This window comes from Budorcas taxicolor, chromosome 2 (assembly GCF_023091745.1).
Source record: "Budorcas taxicolor isolate Tak-1 chromosome 2, Takin1.1, whole genome shotgun sequence".
Lineage (NCBI taxonomy): Eukaryota > Metazoa > Chordata > Mammalia > Artiodactyla > Bovidae > Budorcas > Budorcas taxicolor.
The window spans coordinates 80,847,244-80,870,443 of NC_068911.1; the positions used below are offsets into that span (position 1 = coordinate 80,847,244).

The window sequence follows — 23,200 nt, forward strand, 5'->3', positions numbered from 1 at the left end:
CGGTGCCAAGGACGACTGAATTCTTTGGGTCGACCACAGTCGCAACAGGATGGGCGCACATTTCGCTCTTTCGGGTACGAGGGGATGCGGGTGCCTTTCCAGGCCAGCTGCGCGAAAGGAAGAGAAGCCGTGCCTGACTGAGGTGCGTTAGGCAGACCACCCACCAGGGCGGTGCCAAGTCCCAGCCAGTGCCGCATCTCCTCAACTTTACTGAAGACGCGGCGGGGCTTCCCCCTGGCCCGCTAGTCTGCGCGGCGCTCTGCTCTCGAGCCTAGCGGGGCAGCCCACCGCAGGTGCGCAGCGCTCTTCGCGCGCAGTCCGCCCGCCCGGTATCCTGCCCGCTACCTCCGGGCCCCGCCCGCCCCGCCCTGGGACCCACGACGGGCTGATCCGATTGGCCGAGGGCAGCGGGGGCGGGCCCGGGGCGCCCCGGGAGGCCGGGACTTGGGGGCAAAGGCGGTGCAGGGGCTGACCTGGCGCACCCGGAGGGCTGGGTGCCGCGCGCCCCCGCAGACCCGACTGAAGCGCCGGGGCCGGCTCAGGATGAGGACGCGCTGGGCAGCCCCTCGCCGTGCGGCGGAGCTGCTCATGCTGCTCCTTCCGGGCTTCGGGCTGGTGGAGCCCTCTGACCGCTCAGGTAACCGCGGGCGCGTCCGCGGGCCGGCCGGCTAGGGACCTCGACGGCGCCGGGTCGGCCGACTGCCCTTGGTTCGGGTTCGGCTGCGCGCCGGGGTCCTGTCACCTCTGCTGGACAAGTGAGCGGAAGGGAGGTGCGGGGAGAAGGCGTTCCGTTACCCTCCTGCGTCCTGGAGGAGCACGGGGTGGGCCGAGGAGGCGCAGGGCTTTTCTCGTGCGGGGGGCCTGGCGTCCACCGTAGGGGAGGCACCCAGAGTATTTTCTGAACGAGTCTCCCGCGCCTTCCTCGTCTTTTCCTCTAAAATCTTGCTTCGCTGGGGTTTAGGGCTTCTCAACAGCCCCCTCACCCCTCACCCACCTCACGCCGCATCCCGCCGTCGCGGCCCTCCTGCGCCCCTTGCCATCTTGGCCACGCAGTGTCAAGAGGAGCTTCCCACCCACAGCGCCGGAGTGAAACAGCGATTCTCTGACTTCAGTCTGCTCGTGGTGCCCGTCAAAAAGCCATGTCTCCTACAGTGACTGTGGCAAGACTGATACGATGCCCTCCCCCAGTGCCTCGAGCAGCGACTCTTTCTTCTAATTGGCTTATCGGGCTCCAAACGTTCACCCCAACCCCCACCCCAGAGGTCGAAGTTCCCGCAGTGGAGCCCAGGTTGCTTGCCCAGAGACCTCTTGCCTCTCACTTGAGAAGCAGGACGAGGAGGAGCCACCCTTCGCTGATGCTCTGAGTAGTGCCTGCCCCACCCCCACCTCTTGGCAGCACCCGAAGTTTGCTTTTAATCTCTCTTTCTGTCTTGGCAAAGGTGTGCTGAGGACTTTGTTTCTTAGTCTGGCTGCTTCACAGACAATTAGTGAGCTGTCCCCACCTACCACTTCTGTCATCTTGTCAGAATGAGGAAGTAAAAGATAGTCAAGGGAGTTTTTGAAAAACTTCAGTTTGCTTATGGTATTTACTTTCTTTGCAGTTAAACTGAGTTACTGTCTGATTGTTCAGATCATGAGTAGCATCATCTTATCTATGTTAAGAACATTATCGCTGATCTTGTTTTGATTCACCCTTCTGCTTTCTTCTTTCGGAGAAGGCAATGGCACCCCACTCCAGTACTCTTGCCTGGAAAATCCCATGGACGGAGGAGCCTGGTAGGCTGCAGTCCATGGGGTCGCTAAGAGTCGGACACGACTGAGCGACTTCACTTTCACTTTTCACTTTCATGCATTGGAGAAGGAAATGGCAACCCACTCCAGTGTTCTTGCCTGGAGAATCCCAGGGACGGGGGAGCCTGGTGGGCTGCCGTCCATGGGGTCGCACAGAGTTGGACATGACTGAAGCGACTTAGCAGCAGCAGCAGCATTCTTCTTTGATCCCCCGTATTGGAAGCTACCAAAAGGCCTTTATTGCTGTGAGAACTCTCTTCTGCCTGTCCCCTTAATCCAGGGAGAAAATGATCAAGGCAGCAGCTAACTGTAATGGAAACACACTAGCCTTTCAGTCACTAAACTTGGCTTCCACGTGCATTTGCCTTATTTTATCTCTTTTGTCTCCCCATAGAACTCAAGATTTTCTTAATTTCTGCAATCTCTGCAATTTCTGGCCTCTCTCATCAACCAGGAGCAAAGAGCACTAACTTAATGCTATTCTTCTTGCAGGAGGTCCTCAAAGGTGTTTGTTTTCCTGCATCCTTCCCCACCTTGAGCACCTGCTCTGGTCAGACTTGTGGCCCTATTGAGGGAAGCACTGGGATTTTGAAAGCTCAGCCATTTGGGTAGCTTTTTTGGCACCATGTCAGCTTCATGATGCTGGTGATGGTGTGTGCTTCATCACATGTATGCAGCTAGGTTTGTGCAGGCGGTCTCCAATACTCAGATGCAGGGGAAGTAGTTCTGTGTCCTTGGGAGGATGCCAATTGCTTAGTTAGCTTTTTTGCCTCCTGGGAGGACTAGCAGCTTGAAGTACGCTAATTCTTCAGAGACTCCTGAGGTTTTCATCAGCCCACACCACCCAATCTGAACTCCATGACTTTCTGACTCCTAGTACATTGCTCTGGACCCAACCATCACTTTAGTACTGTTTTTGAACTGGCAAATCCAGACTTCTGGGTCTCTCCTAGTCTACACTCTACACATATAGTAGCAGCTCCACAAAATGCTTAACAGTGTGGGCTCAGGAAGTTCCGCTGAAACTAAAAAAGTTGCAATCTTCATCCTTCTTGCCTTCCCAAACCATCTCCTCTCCATGTGTCTGTGGATTACAAAATGTTGAGGTCCAGTTTCCCTTTGGAATGTGCAAAGCTCTTTGGTTTGGGTCTTGTAACTCAGGAGTTACTTAAGAATCAGACAATAAGAAAGAGCTTTCCTGTGATGGTCTAACAATTCATTTTCAATTTATGATAATGCTATGTAGCTATTTCCTCTTAAACATCAGTAGAATGTTTATATAAAATGAAACATTTTAAAAAGTGCTCTGGGGATGATGAGGTGATGAGTCTTCTTTTCATCAACCTCTGTCTTTTAGACTTGTCTCAATATTGTATTTGTAGGTAAATATTAAAATTCCCTTTAGGGCAAGTATAACGTGAATAAGATGCAATATAAGGCTATCAGATGCAATATAAGGCTATCAGTAAAGAATCTGTTTTATAAATTGCTCTGTAATCACCATTTCAAAGTGTAATACATTTCTGATACATTTCATAGACCCTTATTTAACAAATTTTTAAAATTATTTTCACATTTTTCAGACCTCCCCCACCCCAACCTACTTTCCCAATAGGGTCACAAGACTGGAGCAGAGTGAACAGCTTCTTTGTAAGGGTAAAGAAAGATATGAGGAACTATCATGAGACTACAAGACTCTCCCTTGGTTATATATTATGTATGAATGCTTACACATTATATATGAAGGCTAATGACAAGTTTCTTTAAATCATATCAATAATTAATGTATTAGCTAAGTGATCACTATAGGTGTCAAGCGTTGATATTACATATGTGGTTAAAAGATAGATTTAGAATGAGACAAGTATCTACAATCATAGCTGTTAGAAGCTTGGAAACTCCTTTTCAACATAGCTACTCCACACCTCTCCTTTAGTCTTTCAGAATTTCTACAGCCTTGTTAAATTCATGGGTGTCCTAGAAGTTAAACGTATATTAAATGAAAGTGAGAGTATTAGTCACTCAGTCATGTCTGACTCATGGAACCCTCTCCTGTAGTCCATGGAGTTCTCCAGGCATGAATACTGGAGTGGGGAGCCATTCCCTTCTCCAGGGAATCTTCCCGACCTGGGGATTGAACCTGGATCTCCTACATTGCAGGTGGATTCTTTACTGTTTGAGTTACCAGGGAAGCAAGTGGGAAAGGGTGAAATTTTTTTCTCTTCCAGAGTACTTATAAGGCAGCACTGTCACCTAAGTGCACATGCCCAATACAGATGGAATTCAAATGACCTGAAATGCTCCTGGCATGATGTAATAAAGTTGTGGACATCTATTCAAGAACGATATGCAGTGAACTTAGCTTAGCAGAGCCCTGTAAAGCCTGCAAGGCTCGGAAAACTGAATTAGTGGAAGCATAGAGTGTTAGCACTGGAAGTAACTTAGATTTTTATACTCTACTGCTTTCATCTCACATTTGGGCATGAGAAGACCCTGGGGAGGTTAACTGAATTCCCCCAGGTGTCCCAGCTAACTAGAAACAGAGGCAGAGCTTCAGTCTAGGACCCTAACTCCTTATTCTACTGCTCTCACCACTGTTCTGAGCGCTGTAGCTAATCCACTGGATTCTGCAAAGGCAGCTTGGAAAATCTTGGGTCAAAGAGCACAGAGCAAAGTGCCCAGGAAGGAGAGCAGGGAGATTACAGAGCAGGAGAGGGGAAGATCCAGAGGGGTGCACTGCCCACTCTCCCGCAGAAGCCACCTTCTTTGTTTCTTGCTACAGTACCTGATACTTTGGAGCACAAGAGAGGTGAGAGGGAATAGATTGGCAAAGAGTTACATCATGGTCTGATAATCTTCTGAGATAATATGTTTTCCTTTTTTTTTGGCTAACTGTCTGCCCAAACTGTGTCCGTAAGATAGGGAACAGCAGAGTGATGTCAAAGAAGAATGAGGGATGGAAGCTGCTATTCAAACAGATCTAACTGCAACACTAGGCAGTATTTTAAAATAGCAACTTGAAAGTGGAAATAGCTTAAGGTTTTAAACGATTTTGTTCTCGCTGTTCCTGTTGTTTCACTTGGTGCTGCTACTGCTATTTAAAACAAGCAAAAATTCTGTCCGAAGTTCAAACTGGAATTGAACTTAATCGTATAGGTGTTATTTGCATAGTGAAATTTCCCCTCCAGTCCTTAGTATAAGAATTTTTAACTCTGCAAGCCTATGAATTATTATTAGAAAAGGTGTTTAGTGTTAGTAAGACCACTGAATGTGACGCTGGCATCAAAATGAAAGTACCTTGTAGGAACTAAAATTTTACAGCTCCTTCTCCAGAACCCTTTGGTTCATTGATGAAGATTGCTTACGTTTGTCTAAACTGCTTCAGGTCATCGACATGTCCTGTGCTATACCTTCACAAAATGTTTCTTTGTAAAAGCACTGACCAAATTGTACTATTGTAATTTGCTATAACAGATGTGACTCTTGCTCTACAGACTCAGGTGTGCAAGAAACAGTGTACTATTTTATTTCCATAAAATCAAGTTAAATTTTATTCTGAAGTCCTATTCTACCAGGTTAACAGAAATTCAGTTTCTGTCACTTCTGAGGTCTTCCCCAGCTCATACAAAACTGCCCAGGGAACACTCAGGGAGATTCCACCCTTTGCTCAGCTCATGCTGGTTACTTGTGAATTTCCCTTGTCCAAACCTACTGGGTCTTGAATTCTGTGAATCAGGTGGCTCCTGGAGCTCAGGTTTTACCTCCCTGGGTGATCCAGATGGTCAGTCCCCACATCCCCTCCCCAGAGGCTTCCTGTTGCCTCCTGGAGGTGACAGTGGAGCTAGCCACAGGTCCCTACACTCAGAACCCAGACCTCCATTGCCTCTTATCCCTTTATCCCACTTTTCTACCCTGTCTCCTCTCAGACACATTAATGTCATGCAACAGTTACCTTGCTGAAGTAGCCGAAGTGCAATCAGGACAGAACTGTGTCCTGAAAAAGCTCAGGATATTTTTCATTGACTACAGGCCACTTATCTAAAGAAGCTCTAAGGAGCTTCTTCATCTCATTAAGTAAGGAGGAGATCTCACTGAATGACAATAACAAATATGTATACTATTCTAAGTGTTTTGCATGTATGAGCTCCTTTTATCCTCATATCCACCCTGTGAAGTACTGTTTCATAAAGGAGAAAGCTGATGCACAGCAGGTAAACGACGCCCTGATCACACGGTCAATAATAGCAGAGCAAACTATTAATATAAAGCCAAGCAAACTGGCCCCAGAGCCCACGCTCTTAATCCTACACTGAACTGCCTCTCTGGCCACCACTGTCCTCCAACCTTGTATGGAATATTACAGTTTATACAGCTGGGAGGATGTTAACAGTCTGGGGGTGCTCAGACTCACTCTCCTTAGCAAGCAGGGCCAAGGCACATCGGCCACATAATTCAGAATCCTGAAATGTCTTTTCTGCCTGTGTTGTCTCAGGTAATGATCCATTCACCATCGTCAATGAAAACACAGGCAAGTGCATCACGCCGCTGAATGACTGGATAGTGGCAAAGGACTGCGACGAAACCAAGGACATGTTGTGGAAGTGGGTGTCCCAGCATCGGCTCTTTCATTTGCAGTCCCAAAAGTGTCTTGGCCTAGATATTACCAAACCCACAGATTCCTTGAGAATGTTTAGCTGCGACTACAATGCCATGCTGTGGTGGAAATGTGAGCATCACTCTCTCTACGGGGCTGCCCAGTACCAGTTGGCTCTGAAAGGTGGACACGCCATAGCAAGTACAAATTCATCAGATGTCTGGAAGAAAGGAGGCTCAGAGGAAAACTTGTGTGCCCAGCCTTACCATGGTGAGTACTAGAGAGAGACTCTGACTTACTGCTGTATTTGGTGCAAGTGGCCTTGAACGTGTACCTCTGATCACACTTAGAGTCATACACTGGTGAGTCAAGTGAACAGGCCTCTAGTTCCAGGCACTGAGTAGTAACATTGAGCTGCTTCTATGAGGTCAGTGCTATTTGCCCACTTTCACAGGAAAGGGTAGGAGAAATTAGATGCCTTGTCAGAGGTCTCACAGCTATTCTGCGGCACCCGGGGGTTTGAAATCTCTCTGATGCCTGAGCATATGTACTTTCTATGATTATATCCTGAATTCCAGAGAAAAGAAAATGTTAGAGTAACTGGAAGTCCCCTACACAGGATAAAAGTCAAATAACCTAATAAGGTTGACCCTATTCTAAGTTAAAAATGAAGAAGAAGAAAGAGGGGAAAAAAAAATGGAAATGAATTTTTTTCTTGTCTGCAGATTTGGATGTAATGGAAAAACTTTAAGAGTATTATGTGGCTTTATTTTTTATTTTGGCATGGCTATCACACTGTATTTATGATTAAGTATTATAAGAGTGGACTTTTTCCTCAGTTGCCTCCAAAATAAGTATATGAATACAAATCTTCCTCTAGTTACAATGTTGTTTTGTCCCAATAAATCCATCAAAAATTGAAAATGTCATAAGTTGAAAATGCATTTAATACACTTGTAATGAATATCATAACTTAGTCTAGCCTGCCTTAAATGTGCTCAGAATGCTTACATTAGCCTACAGTTGGGAAAAGCCACCTAAAACCAAGCCTGGCCTATTTTATAATAACATGTTGAATACCTCTTGCAGTTTATTGAATACGGTACTGAAAGTGAAAAACAGAATGGTTATGTGTCAGTTGTTTCCCCTCGTGACTGTGTGGCTGACTGGGAGCTGTGGCTGCTGCTGCCCAGCATCAGAGAGAGGACTGTACCATGTATTGGTAGCCCAAGAAAAGATCAAAATTCAAAGTACAGTTTCACTGACTAGGTATCACTTTCATACTATCACAAAGTCAAAAAGTTGTATGTCATACCATCCTATGTCTGGAACGGTCTGCTTTCCCTTTGGGTGCACTGATCATGAACTTTGAGTCTATAATGAATAGACTAGAGACATCAACTTTGAGTCTATAATGAATAGACATTCGGTTATAATGAATTTTTGAGTTTAAAAAGAAAGAGTAGATTTATCTTTTAAACCTCCAAATGTAAATTAGCTCTCACGCAAGCAAATCTTTTTCCATTAGGTTGCTCTAAATTATATCAAATGTTGAATGTGTGGGTATCTATATACATTTATATATGTTTCATTAAATTATCTTTGTCTTAATTGTTATCTCATGTGTGCTCTTCTTTGTAAATTTACATAGCTTTACAGAGATTTTTTTCCTCTTCTCTCAAGCTAAATTTGGCCTCCCATCTTTTTTGTACCTGAACAGGTTTTTCTCCTGGAGGAACCACCTCTTTCCATTTCCTAGTGAGGGTGCAGCAGCTTCCGAGATGTCAGGTTCTGCTGTTATGGGAAATGTCGGAGAATCAGAGATGGGGTTTTCCTTTTCTTCAGTCCTTGACCCTTGAGTAGTTGAAAAGTCTGCTTCTGTTAGCCACCTTCCTCCTAACCTTAGAAAGCAATTGCTTTTTGGATACCACTTTAAAAATGGCAAGCTTTAATTTTGTGCTATAAAGCCTTTCTCTCACTTGGCAGCCAAGAGAAAACATGGAACCATGCAAATTGCCTTTTGAACTGGATTTAACTTGTTTCATTATATTTGTTCAAAGATCAGAAACAATAATTTTCTTGGCCGGGCTCCTTCTGTCTTCTGCTCCTAACTGAGGGGCACAGTTGTAATTATAAATTCCCTCAGTCCCCCAGATGCCTTCATTTCAATATAACTAGTTTTCTTTATAATCCTATGTGTTTTATTTTACACATTTATGCTTTTCTGAGAAGGGGCTCACATGCTTCACACGGCTGCCAAAGTTATCAGTGGCACAAAAATGGTTAAAAACCCACCTAGGGCATCACCCCAGAGAAAGCTGAACAGTGCTCACCAGCAAGAGCCCACAGGCTGTATTTGACCTTACCAAATACAGTATTTTAAACACTAAATATCCAACTAAGAAACTTAGAAATTCCTAAGACAAGATGCATGTAGTCCTGACTTATCAGCCTATATCTTGAGTTTTCATTTGCACTGACGCCAGGGCCAAACTTGCCTCTTCTCCATTCCTCTCCAGGTGACTGGTACCATCAAGTTGCATGTCAGAAGTCTACAAGTCACCCTAGAGTTCCTCTGCTCTTCTCTCCCACCATTCAAATGTAGTCAAATGTTAAGTCCTGGCAATTTTACTCTTTTAAAATTTTGTAGTCCCTTCCTGTTCTTGGGTTGGAGACTGATGTCTTAAGTTAGAGACTTTCTCTAGATGTGCTCTCTCAAACTTCTCATATTGGACCCCACCCCTCCTTCTTGTCTAATTGTACAGAATAAGAAAGATAAGATACCAGAGTCCAACAAAGCGAAGTTCAAGGTAACCCAGCTTGTTATGGCAAAAACCAGGATGACACTCCCCAAATAAAGCTTCTTTACTTTTCCCTGGCTTCTGCTATATATTTTTTTTTTTACTTCTAATATAAAAACATTTCTCTGTCTTTATGTTCTGGGTTGCCTCTCTCCTCACCCCCATCCTGTGTGAGCCTTGCTCCTCTCAGAAAAAATTTTCACTGTATAAATTTGATGAATTAATTGCTCTTGACTGGCATCCACATATGCATTTATATCATTAAGATATCTTGGCCTCACTAACATGCCTCCAGTTTTGAATGTTTGGTGAATCACGCAGAGGAAGTAGACTGTCAGTGGTGGGGAACCTGTAGAAGTGTCTGAATTCTAAGCAACTTAGAAGTCTGCCAAGCTCTTTAAATATCGAAGCTGTTTTTTCCTTTTGCTACCAAAGAGGTTAACGTTAGTTTTCTGTGTAAGCATTTCGTCTCATAGATGTGTGCCTATTGCAGAGTAAGCTGTGGTTTTAAGGCTGCCATCATCGGAAATTCATACATTCAAAGGGTATCTTAGGAAAGCCTGTCTCTCTGGGGAGATCCTTAGGACTTAAGAGGTCCAATAACATCAAAGAATGTGTAAGAATAAAAGTCTTAGTGAATAATTAGCATAATTTAGCTGCTGCTGTTGTGGTGGTTGTTATATGCTTATCATTCTTCAAAATGTATTGTGAACAGGAGAGCTTTTTAACTGAAGCCCAGCTTTGAGCTATGACACTAACTTGAAGCCTGAGAAGGCAGCCGTTGATATCACACGTTGTCTTTATATGTCAAGGACTCAAGGAGAGAGCCAGTTCTGATCCCTGTCACAGCTGAATGACTAAATGTTTCACTTAACGACTCTGCAAAAACGGGGATTTCACAAACAAGTGTAATACTTGCCCCACTGATCTTGTGGGCTTGTGGGAAAGAGCAAGTGACAGCACTTTTACAAGTTTGAAAAAAAAAAAACCCTCATGATTCTACAAATCATAGTCATTGTGCTCATGGGCTCTCCTTTTAAGTGCTGTGATATGGGAAGAGAAATCAGTCATGTGCTATTGGGAGTTTTGTTATGGTTAAAAATAAAAGGTAGATAAGGTCAAATTGCTCTTTAACCAAAGTATACTGTTCAAAACCATTTATATGTCAGAAAACAAAACCAAAATCCTTAAAAGATTGTAAAAACATCTACATTATTTTCCTGTACTGCTGCTTAATACATTCTAAACTGTTAAGCCTCACATTTCAGTTAAACAAGCAATTGAGAATAATAAAGAAGTGGAATCAAATTCTATCTTAAACACCCTTTTAAGCAAATCTATGAGACATTTTGAGGGACCCAACTAGCATAGTAAATGATGATAAAATCTGATTATTATCCTCTACCTATCAACCATGGTTTTAAACAAATTATGGAAAAAGGTGACCGAAATAGTTATAGGGTTAGCTGTTCTATAAGATACCTCTCCAAAGGAACTGTTACCAACATAAGTATTTAGCACTTCTTCTAGCATTTCCAGGTATATTTGAGGTTGGAATTGTTTTTCAGTTCCTGTCCATGTACCAGGGAAAAATTGTTAACAGGAAAGGCTAGCTCTGCTACCTTGCTGGCCACCAACTGGTTCCATGACTGCCCTGCTGACTCTGGTTCTTCTTTCATAACCTGAATTACCACGTCCTATCCCTCTCCAAGAGACTGCTGAGAAACTCAGCAGCCTTTTCTCCTACTTCCTCAAAACCCTCAGCTTTGATTCCACCACCAGTCTGCAACAATGGAGCTGTTTGTGCACCTCTCCAACTCCACATTTGGTTTCAAAGCCTGCACCCAGCCTCAGTGATTCCAAGGCATTTTGCTGGCCTCACTCTTACTAAAGGAAATAGAATTTAGGTTTCCTCTCAAGCAGACGCCCCTTTTGGTGACTCTCTGCCATCCAGAGTAGTCAGTTTATCCTTACGTTATAAAGCCAGGATCTTTTAGCTCCTCATCACATCACAATAAATGAAGCTTTACCTGATCATCTCACCGAATGTCATGAACAACCCTATGAGCCGGTATCATTATTCCTAATTTTCAAATGCAGAAACTGAGACTGATAGAGGTTGGAGAGCTTACCCACAGCCACACAGTTGGTCAGTGAGGGAGCCAGCATCCATGCTCTGAATTGCCACATGGTGCAGCCCACCTAGATACTGGGTTCTCATAAGTATGAAAACATCTTTCAAAACGGTTTTAGAAGGTAGTTAACTAAAGCTGATTATCTAGTTTTTAACTCTTCTTTCCTCCACTTTCTGTCCAACCCACAGAAATCTATACTAGAGATGGGAACTCTTTTGGGAGACCTTGTGAATTTCCCTTCTTAGTTAATGGGACCTGGCATCATGAGTGCATTTTTGATGGAGATCGCAGTGGGCCATGGTGTGCAACCACCTTAAATTATGAATATGATCAGAAGTGGGGCATCTGCTTACAACCAGGTATGTATGGGCTGGTAAACTTTGTAGGTGGAAAGAAAAGGATACTGTTCCTATGTGGAAAAGGGGAGAGGGAAGAGTCCATGATTACTCAAAAATGACAGCAACAGATATCCTAGAGAAGGAGTGTAAATTTGAGGAAAGACAGGGAAGTTGTGTATAGCTAAGAATTTACTTTTAGAAGTGAGCCAGGAAGAGAACCAAGACAGGATGCTGTCACTGAAGGCAGATGATGAGGAAGTCTGCTGTACCACGGATACTTCAGGAAGAGGACCAGGCCACTTCCTGGCTATTGCCAGGAGCAGTCAGGAAATTGCTACTGGCCTTAATAGAGCAGTCTCAAAATTAAGAAATATTTTTTAATGGGCAATAAGTTAAAAGCATCAACAGTAAATAGAAAGGAAAAAACTCCAGTAATAGTAATGGCTATTACTTATGGTAGCAATAGTTATCTCTTGGCCCTGCCAAGTATCAGGTGCTATTCTAAGTACTTAACCTTTATTAACTCATTTACTCTATACACAGTTTTATAAGGTAGGTACTATTATTTATTCTCATTTTGTTGTTGTTGCTAAGTCCTGTCAGACTGTTTTGTGACCCCATAGACTGTAGCCCTCCAGATTCCTCTGTTCATGGAATTTTCCAGGAAAGAGTACTGGAGTAGGTTGCTTTTCCTTCTCCAGTTGATATTCCCGACCCAGGGGTGGAACTTGGCTCTCCTGCATTGGCAGGTGGATTCTTTACCACCAAGACATCTGGGAAGCCCATGTCCCCATATTACAGATGAGCAAAGTGAGGCACAGGAGAGTTAAATCAATTGCCTGAGGTTACATAGATAATAAATTTCAGAGCTAGGATTCAAATTCAGCTCTGGTGTCCTTGCCTCAAACAACTACATTATCCTGCCTTGTTCAGTAGCCAGTCTGATGAAATTAGTAATGCTGATCTCTCCTTAACAGAAGCTGAGCTTCAAAGTGTAGAGTCCTAAGCAAATTGAAGAGATTATGTCAAGCCAATCATTCTCAAACTTCAGGTTGTAACAGAATTATTTTGAGAGTTTGTTACAATATAGATTTCTGGGACCAACCTCCAGAAATTATAATTTGGTAGATTTTGAATGGTATCCAAAACTTTGCAGTTTAGTGAGTTCCCAGATGATGCTGACGATAGTCTGGGGACCACACTTTAAGAATTACTTTTCTGGGTACAGGCAAAGGCTTTTCAGCACTGAGAACTTACTGAAAGATAAAAAGCCAATATTTACTCCACCTATAATTGATGACAAGCTGGGTTCGGTCAACCAGGCACCAATTGTATTTCAGTCTTACCATAGTTTGGATCGTGGGCTTCCCCAGCGGCTCTGTGGTAAAGAATCTGCCTGTAATGCAGGGGCCATAGGAGACACAGGTTTGATCCCTGGGTCGGGAAGATCCCTTGGAGGAGGGCACCCATTCCAGTATTCTTGTCTGGAGAATCGTGGACAGAGGAGCCTGGCGGTCTACAGTTCTTAGGGTTAGCAAAGAGTTGGACATGACTGAAGCGACTTAGCCTAGCACAGAGTCTGGATCAGAAACTTTAGGGATTGTGGAGAGGCTTAGACCTTATTCAGAGCAAACCCTCATTTCTCAGGTAAGAACTGGCAGACCTAGATTGATGAAATAGCCTGTCAGTGTCAGACCATATTTGTGTGGAGCCTGGTAGATCTCCCAGGATTCTGACCTTCATTTCCCAGTGTGTTCTACCTTGTTCCACCTTGTTCATTCCCCATCCCATTCCACCTTGCTGCCTTGACTGACGTGTGTCTTGGTGCCTTTAGCCTACTTTGGATGAAAGAGGGGGTTGTCAGTGCATTCATGTGCCTCCCTTTCTACAGAAGTGAGATTGTGAGTTTCTCAAATCTGAGGACTGCTAAACCATAGAGGTTGTATTTTATAGCAAATGATACATTGCCATCCTGCTGAAATCTTCCAGAATTACAAGTGTTTTGCTTTAGTGATAAAAAAGAACCTTTCGGTAATGCACTTGCAAATCCACCTACTTTCTTTTTGCCAAATGTCACCTCTACTGTGGTTTAGGACATTCAGAAGTGGCTGAAGGAGCAGTGTATGCCATTCAGAAGATCAACAACACCAGAGTTAGACAACTGTACTCTGGTTATAGCTCTGCTGCTAATGTCCCTAGATCCTTGTTCCTGTCTGTGAAATGAAGACATTACACACAATGATCTCTAAGGGACCTTCCTGCTTGAGGGTCCATAAGTATAACTGGTTATGGGAGACCCTTTGGAAGAACCCATGTGAAGCCAGGGATACACTTAATGTAAGCTCTGTTGGGTTTTCCTTCTTGTTGGGAGCACATGGAGGCCCTGAGTATATTTTTGAACTAGTTGTATCAAAACCTGCATATCTGTCCTGGAAAGAGCTTGAAGGTTCTTTGAAGTTATGCATGTTCTTTAGATATTTGTTGAAGAAAAATGATGTTCACATTGTACATGTATATTTATATATACATATATATATAGTCTTCCCAGGTGGCGTTAGTGGTAAAGAATCTGCCTGCCATTGCAGGAGACACAAGAGACATGGGTTTGATCGCCTGGTTGGGAAGATCCCCTGGAGGAGGAAATGGCAACTACTCCAGTATTCTTGCCTGGAAAATTACACGAGTAGAGGAGCCTGGTGGGCCACAGTCCATGGGGGTCTCAAAGAGTCAGACATGACTGAGCACACACACGCGCATGCACACATATGTACATATAGACATATAGTGCATATATAATGTTAGTTCTGTAATATTAGTCATATATTACATCATCTTTTAAAATACAAGGAGAAACTAGACTGAGTTTCACAAATAAGGTATCACTACCGGGAGAAATAGCAATAACCTCAGATATGCAGATGACACTACCCTTATGGCAGAAAGTGAAGAGGAACTAAAAAGCCTCTTGATGAAAGTGAAAGAGGAGAGTGAAAAAGTTGGCTTAAAGCTCAACATTCAGAAAATGAAGATCATGGCATCTGGTCCCATCACTCCATGGGAAAATAGATGGGGAAACAGTGGAAACAGTGGCAGACTTTATTTTGGGGGGCTCCAAAATCACTGCAGATGGTGATTGCAGCCATGAAATTAAAAGACACTTACTCCTTGGAAGAAAAGTTATGAGCAACCGAGATAGCATATTCAAAAGCAGAGACATTACTTTGCCGACTAACGTCCGTCTAGTCAAGGCTATGGTTTTTCCAGTAGTCAGGTATGGATGTGAGAGTTGGACTGTGAAGAAGGCTGAGCGCCAAAGAATTGATGCTTTTGAACTCTGATGTTGGAGAAGACTCTTGAGAGTCCCTTGGACTGCAAGGAGATCCAACCAGTCCATTCTGAAGGAGATCAACCCTGGGATTTCTTTGGAAGGAATGATGCTAAAGCTGAAACTCCAGTACTTTGGCCACCTCATGTGAAGAGTTGACTCATTGGAAAAGACTCTGATGCTGGGAGGGATTGTGGGCGGGAGAAGAAGGGGACGGCAGAGGATGAGATGGCTGGATAGCATCACTGACTCAATGGATGCGAGTCTGAGTGAACTCCGGGAGTTGGTGATGGACAGGGAGGCCTGGTGTGCTGCGATTCATGGAGTTGCAAAGAGTCGGACACGACTGAGCGACTGAACTGAACTGATGCGTTAAATCTTAGGCACTTAAGCATTGTCTAAACACACACACGGACATGACTGAAGCGACTTAGCAGTAGCAACAGGAAACACACACATATGCAAACACGTTCAGTGGTTTCACTGCAGAACATGGGCAAACCCCTCTTTAGTCTGATACCATCTTCAAGTGAGCTGAGGGGTTGAACACAGTTGAAGACTCCTGTTTTTAGGCAGAGGGTAGGTGTGGGCTAAAATGTGACATTATAATCAATAGGGCTATATAAAAGGAGAGTAGAAGCTAGAAGCAGCATGGAAGCTTTAACTAGTCTAAGTCATTTCCTGTCCTGTTAGTTTGGTTTTTTCATCTAACCAAAGAATCAAAATATTGTCTAGTAGAGCAATGACAGCCTCAATCTTAGCATATCTTAAGAGTATGCAAATTGAATGGCAGTATTTGTGAGTACTCTAAGTAATAGACAACATTATGCCCTTATTTTATGATCACTGACATATCTTTTTATCAACAGAAAGTGGCTGTGAAGATAATTGGGAAAAGAATGAAGAGATTGGAAGTTGCTACCAATTTAATATTCAGGCAACTCTTTCTTGGAAGGAAGCTTACGTTTCATGTCAGAATCAAGGAGCTGACTTACTGAGCATCAACAATGCTGCTGAGTTAACTTATCTTAAAGGTAGGTTTAAAGAGAGGGGATATCTGTATACTTATGGCTGATTCATGTTGAGGTTTGACAGAAAATAACAAAATTATGTAAAGCAATTATCCTTCAATAAAAAAATAAAAAGAAAACAAAGTAGGTTTTGGTTGCTGTGGTAGAGCAAATTGCTGAGATGGTAAAGGTGTTGTCTTCTGTTTTCATGTCTAGGTATGTTGTTTTCTTCTATATTTCTCTGTCTTTTCCTGGGATTTAACACCAAAGCCCTCAAGTAAAAAAATACTGAATATAATATTCAGTCCATTGAAAGTGCATCTTATGATAAAGACCAAGAGAGGTAAATATTCAGAAAACGAGCTGAGGTAGCAAGATTAAACTGCTAACTGAAGCCTAAATGAAAGGATCTGAAAAAAGGTGAACATTAAACACTTTGAACATTGACCAGGAGAGAATTTGAGGAGTGGAGAAGATTGTTGGGTCGAAGTAGATCGCCTCAGTAAAAAACTTCATATTTGAATAAACGAATGCAGTTCTACATCCATGGATTCAACCCACTGTAGATTGTATAGTTCTGTAGTGTGTATTCAGTGAAAAGAGTCGGCATGTAAGTGGACCAGCATGGTTCAAACCCGTGTTTTTCTGATACTATGAAGTATCAGAATTGGAATTTGAATTTCAACATATATATAACTCCAGAACCCTTACTTCATTACTGTAGTACTTACTCCTCTTACATACCTTTCTTTGTTTTCATCCTTAAAAACCTACTGGACTTTTACATTCCCACCCACCATGTATGAGGCTTTCCTTTTCTCTACATCTCCTCCAACATTTTTTGTTTCTTGCCCATCTGATAACATGTATGAGGTGATGTCTCATTGTAGTTCTGATTTGCACTTCCCTAATAACTAGTGATGTCAAAATCTTTCATATGTTTGTTGGCCATCTATATGTCTTCTTTGGAACAATGTCAATTCAGATCCTATGCCCACTTTTAAATTGGGTTGTTTGGTTTTTTGTTTTTGAAATGTATGAGTTCTTTGTATATTTTGAATATTAACCCCTTATAGTAAAATGATATGCAAATATCTTCTCATATTGGTAGGTTCCTTTGTTGGGTTGATAGTTTCCTTTGCTGTGCAGAAGCATTCTGGATTTATATAGGCGAGTTTGTTTACTTGTGCTTTTGCTTCTTTTGTCTAAGGAAAAATATCCAGAAACATTCTAAGACTGATGTCAGAGAACATACTGCCTATGTTTTCTCTTAGGAGCTTTATGGTTTCAGGTCATAGATTCAAATTTTGAATCCATTTTTAGCTGATTTTTTAATATGGTGCAAGACAGTGGTCTGGTTTCATTCTTTTGCACATGGCAGTATCCAGTTTTCCCAATACCATTTATTGAAAGGACTGTCCTTTCTCCATTGTATGTTCGTTGTTATAAATCAGTTGACCATATATGCATGGCTATATTTCTGAGCTCTCAATTATGTTCTTTTGATGTGTATGTCTGTTTTTCCTGCCAGTACTATACTGTTTTAATTACTCTAGCTTTGTGATATAATTTGAAATCAGGGAGTGGTTACCTCCAGCTTTGTTTTTTTTCTCAGGATTGCTTTGCTTATTTGAGGTGTTTTGTTGTTCCATATGCATCTTGTTTGTATAAAATTTTGTTCTATTTCTATGAAAAACATCATAGAGAGACCTTGAGAGTGTTGTGTTGTGTGAAATTAGACATATAAAGACAAGTACTGTATGGTTTTACTCATGTGATATATTTAAATAAACAAATACATAAACAAGCAAAACAAAAACACAGAGAACAGAATAACGGTTATAAGATGAGAAGCAAGAAGAGAAGTGGGTGAAATGGCTAAAAGTGGTGAAGTGGCTAAAAGAAGTCAACTATGTAGGAACAGATGGAAACTAAAGTTTGGTGGTGACCACACCACCAAACATAGAAGTTGAAATATAATGTTTCACACATGAAACTTATGTTATGAAACAGTGTAACCACAAAAAAAGTCTGCTGGTCTTCTGTCATGGTTTTTGGCTTAAACTTTATTCAGATCTCTTTCTTATTCTTTTAACCCTTTCTTGTGTTATTCAGAACTTGAATAATCAGATCTCTTGAATGGAAATCTGTCAAAGAAACAAAATTTTGGCTACTGTTAGGCAATGGAATTCTATTCCAGACCCCGCTGAAAACTTACAAAAAATACTGTTGAGAATTAAAAGTGCCAATAAATTTGTCTCCCAGAATACTGACATTTGGAAGCTAATGGCTTCTGTGAGGGAAAAAGTTGTCAAAGTGTGACTGTCAACACCAATCCAAACAGTCTGATGATGCATTTGAAGGAATAAATGTTGCAGGATTTCTTCATGCATCAATTTTCTTTAATAACAAGTAAAAGAGAGATAATGAGTTAATGAATTCAGTTGTGTCCCTGGCCACACACTCCCCACAATTTTTTGCTTATCAGTAATGTCAGATGTGCAGTCCTTTCCAATTTTCCAAGCTTCTCTTTCACTGTGAGTGCTCAATATGCCTAATTATGAGTGCTGATTTCCTAAGACCTAAGAAAGCGTACTTTGACATCTGAAACTCAGAGTAACCAAATCTGAAGCATTTCTTGAAATTTCTGATAATATTGTGTCCCTTCCCTAAAAACTATCAGGTGTAAACAGTGGACTGGAAATAGTGAGGCCCACGAAAGGGCTTCCCAGGTGGTGCCAGTGGTAAAGAACCTGCCTGCCAATGCAGGAGACACAAGAGATGTGGGTTTCATCCCTGGGTTGGGAAGATCCCCTGGAGAAGGGAATGACAACCTGCTCCAGTATTCTTGCCTGGAAAATTCCATGGACAGAGGAACCTGGCAGGCTATGGTCCATGGGGTCGCAGAGTCAGACACGACTGAGTGACTGAACACACAACACACACACAAAAGTGAATCTGAAATTTGTGATCAAAGTGCTTGATCTAGTCAGGGAAATAAGAGTTGCACAGACACAAAGATAGTGGGGAATGTTATTCCCAAATGACCTCTGGGTTTGGTAGCTAGTGGTTGGATGGGACTAGGGAATTTGCTGACAGAAATAAAGTAGGATCATCCCTCTTGAAGATAAATCCCACATAGTCTAAAAGAGCATTCTTTCTTCTCTGTGCCTGCCCTGCACCTAATTAGTTTATTTTGGTTTTGTTTTACTAATACGAGGGGCCTACCAGTGGGGGATTCAGTTTGCTCATATTCACTAGATTTTGTTTGGGAGTCGAATGTCCTGTGGCTCTGTCCTTCTCAGGGACCTCTAATCATCTATCTTTCACAGTAAAGCTCCTGGAAAGCACAGTGTATCCTTATATTTCACTCTTAACCTCATATTTATTTCTCACTGGAGTGATAATTGGTCCTCTGTTCCTACCATCTTCTTCCCAGAATCTTCATCCTATCTTTTTTCAATACACATGGACCCATACAACCATGGAAGAACTGGACAAGCTAATGGAGAAGCTGAATGGATTAACTTAGCAGCCTTTGGGTTTCTCAATAGATAGAAGTTTTGTTGCCTGTCAGCATCACCTGCCTTTGTTGGATACACAGTCTCCTACAGGGTTCCTGCCTTATAATCAAGACCTGCAGATGTTTTTGCTAGTAGTATAAACTTAAGTCTGGATTATTAATAACACATAATTTTTTCACTTTTTAAACCTGTGTAATTCTTACAGGAAAAGAAGGCATTGCGAGAATTTTCTGGATTGGTCTAAATCAGCTATACTCTGCTAGAGGCTGGGAATGGTCAGACCACAAGCCGTTAAACTTTCTCAACTGGGACCCAGGTAACTGCCTGCTCTTCCATTTACAAAGCATAAACTTCAAAAAACAAACAAACAAACAAACAAAAAAAAAAACCCTTCCCACTCCCTCAGAGCTTATACAAATTTCAAACTCTCAGAAAAAATTTTTTCCCTGAACCCTTCTTTATTGTGATTCCATTATAGCCAAGTTGACCCCCACCATGGGCAACTGAGCATTTGTCCCTAATTTTTAGAGTGACCCTGCATTTTTAGGTAGGAGCAGAAAGAGCCCCACTCCATGGCCCAGGAACCTTTCTGGGTCCCTGAGAGGACTTGACATGTCCATGACTGACCCATATTGCATTTCATCTGCAGCTTAACTCTAATATGGAAATAAGTCAGTTCAGTTGCTTAGTTGTGTCTGGCTCTTAGAGACCCCATGGACTGCAGCACACCAGGCTTCCCTGTCCATCACCTACTCCTGGAGCATGCTCAAACTCATGTCCATTGAGTTGGTGATGCCATCCAGTGGAAATAATTCCTCATTCTCAAACTCCTGAAGTCTTCCACTGCAGCACCCAAGTACTGACAACATAATGGTTATATTTTCATATACAAATAAATATCCTTAAGAAAATCTTATAGTGAATAAAACAAAACCCTAGTTAGTCAAAAGGTCTTCACCTTCCCCCAAAAAGGTTTAGATATCTTTTTAAAAAATAAAATCATAGGCTTCTGATAAATGTAGAATGTAAAAGTTAACACTAACTTCACTACCAAAGTATTCTACATACATATAATAAAAATGAGATAAGTGCAATAAAATACCAATACATTGGCATTTCAGTTAATAGAATTTTCTTAGTAAATAAATTCTCTATTATCTCAATAAGTAGAATCTTTAAAGATAATTTAATCTTAAAGCCTTAAAGGCATAGCAGAATCATAAATTAGCATTTTTATTGGGTAGGGTAGCAAATTAAGAACTACTGACCACAGGATATGACAGGCAGATGGGTTAGGGGCAGAGGTTTGGTTTGGGGTTTTGTTTTTTAAGCTAGCTACAACATATCAGAGTATTTCTACTCCTGTGTCCTATATTTAAGAAGACATAGTTAAACAAGTGACTGTCTATTGCAGCTTATACATCTCAATGTAGTTAAAAGTTTTAACTATTTCATGAGTTCCAATAAATAAAGTTAAGAGTACAAATTATTTTTTCTAACCACCACCCTTGTCCTAACCTTCTTCTTTTAACTCTGAAAATCTTGCCATTTCAGATGTGCTGATGACACCTACCATTGGCAGATCAAGCTGTGCCAGAATGGATGCCGATTCAGGTCTGTGGCAGAGTTTTTCCTGCGAGGCTCGACTGCCCTACGTCTGTGAGAAACTGTTAAATAGCTCAGTGGAGTTGACAGGTACCTTTCTCACTTTCTCCGACAAAGGTCTCAAAATTAGTTTTGTGAAATCAAGCAAATCCACTTCAGATACCTGTTTCCCCCTTTCCTTCACCTGATACTGCCGATGCAGGAAGGTATTTGATATTGGCCCTGTGGTTAGATATTATAACCATACAGGAATAAAGCTTTAGCTTGCTATATGCCCATAAGAAGGCAGAGGTATTCTAGATAGGAAATATAGTTCTCTTCACAGGTGGCTGTTCTTTCTCTGGAGCAGTGGTTCCCCAGACCAAGAGCATCAGCTTTACCTGTACCTGTGAGAAATGCAGATTCTTAGGACGTACCCATATTTACTAAATGAGATACTCTGAGGATGGGGATCCCCAACCTGTGCTTCCAGGGGCTTCCCTGGTGGTTGGGTGGTGAAGAATCTGCTTCCCAATGCAGGAGACCCAGTTTTGATCCCTGGTTGGGGAACTGAGCTCACACGTGCCATGGAGCAGCTAAGCCCACACACCACAACTAGAGAATCTGTGCGCTCCAACAAAAGATCCTGTGTTACCCAAGGAAGGTCCCACGTGCTGCAACTAAGACCTGCCACAGCCAAATACATACATGAAATTTTTTTTAAGACTCTCTGGATTAAAAAAAAAAAAGTTGCTTTGAGAAAAGGAAAAAAGCCTTTCAGGTGATTCTGATACACTCTTAAGTTTGAGAGCCACACTCTAAGGAGAGGTCTTATATATGACCTGCCCCTATTGGGAGTGAAAAATGATGGACATAGGAATTGCCCTATAATGCCCACCCACCTCTCTGCTTTACCAGGCTGATTCTAACAAATGAGGTAGAAAGGAGAGGTGTAGATGGACAAAATATGTGCACAGAGGTGTTTTTTCCCAGGGAGTTTGGGAGTAAGAGAGTCACAGGACAGCTGAAACTTCCAAGGTCCAGAAAAGTTTGAGAAGTGTTCAAAAGAATAGAGGAGAGAAATACCCTTATTGTCTTGCTGGGGGCCCACCATATACCCAGTATTTGATTAAATCCTCATTGAGTACTTAAAACTGGGAGAAGAGGTTTTAAATTGTCTTGTGCTTTAAAGAATGTTGAGGGAAAAGAATAAAGCATAAAACTTCTTATCATCCAAATAGGAGCATAAAGCTGTTCTTTTAAGATTAAAAAATAATAGGGGAAAATGAACAGTCATCTTCCAAGTTGATTCAAACCAAATTTAGTCCATACAACAAAAGGCATAGCAGAAAGGACAGCACCAATGAAAATAAACCAGGGTGACTGATTATAGATCAAATAAATATCCTTTAGTAGCAATTATTAAGTAAATCATGATGTTTCCACATGATTGAACAAATGCATTTATTAAAATAACTGCCAGCAGAAAAATACAAAGAGCAGAACAAAATCATATGTTTACTTATCATTGTAATCTTGTAAAAATATGTATTCATAGAGACAAGGACTATAATATGAAAATAATTATTTTAAGTTCAATTGTGTTTTCACCTCTGTTCCTTTATTATAATTGTAAAATATAATAATAATAAGTGCTATTTCAGAACCTTAAAGTTAATCGAGTTATTTTACAAGTGTGAGAAGCTGAACCTGATTTTATCCTTTAGTAAAAAACACACTGTCTGCATTTTGAAGATGTGTTTTCTTATAACAAACATTCCAAGTGGTCCAAATTCATGAAGCCTGAATAGCTGAACTACTTTCTAGTTCTGTTAAGAGGGGTTAACGTATTCTTTATGGTTTATACCTCGCTCTTTTTCTCTAATCTTTTTGACTATCACTTGGCTAAATTTTATTATAGTCAAGACAAAGAATCCCTCATTCCATGAGGCCTGTAGGACTAGTAGAGGGCAGGAAAGAAGAGGTCCAGAGATGCGCTTTGCTCTTTCCCTCCACTGATGCCATTTCTTGGATGTGAAGTGAATAAATGTTTTATTATGTTCCTTAAATCTCTCCTTGTTTGTTCAGCCATGAGCAC

The 23,200-nt window shown here is 41.8% G+C and overlaps 1 protein-coding gene across 1 annotated transcript in view; it reads left to right on the forward strand.

The window, feature by feature from the left end:
• Window positions 1–543: 543 nt before the first annotated feature.
• Window positions 544–23,200, forward strand: part of LOC128071492 (lymphocyte antigen 75-like) — a 117,046-nt gene continuing 94,389 nt past the window's right edge. Inside the window, exons 1-6 of the mRNA XM_052664324.1 lie at window positions 544–637; window positions 6,284–6,655; window positions 11,510–11,680; window positions 15,854–16,018; window positions 19,724–19,834; window positions 21,073–21,213. Of these exons, the coding sequence (XP_052520284.1) occupies window positions 544–637; window positions 6,284–6,655; window positions 11,510–11,680; window positions 15,854–16,018; window positions 19,724–19,834; window positions 21,073–21,213 (1,054 nt within the window). The remainder of the gene's footprint in view (window positions 638–6,283; window positions 6,656–11,509; window positions 11,681–15,853; window positions 16,019–19,723; window positions 19,835–21,072; window positions 21,214–23,200) is intronic.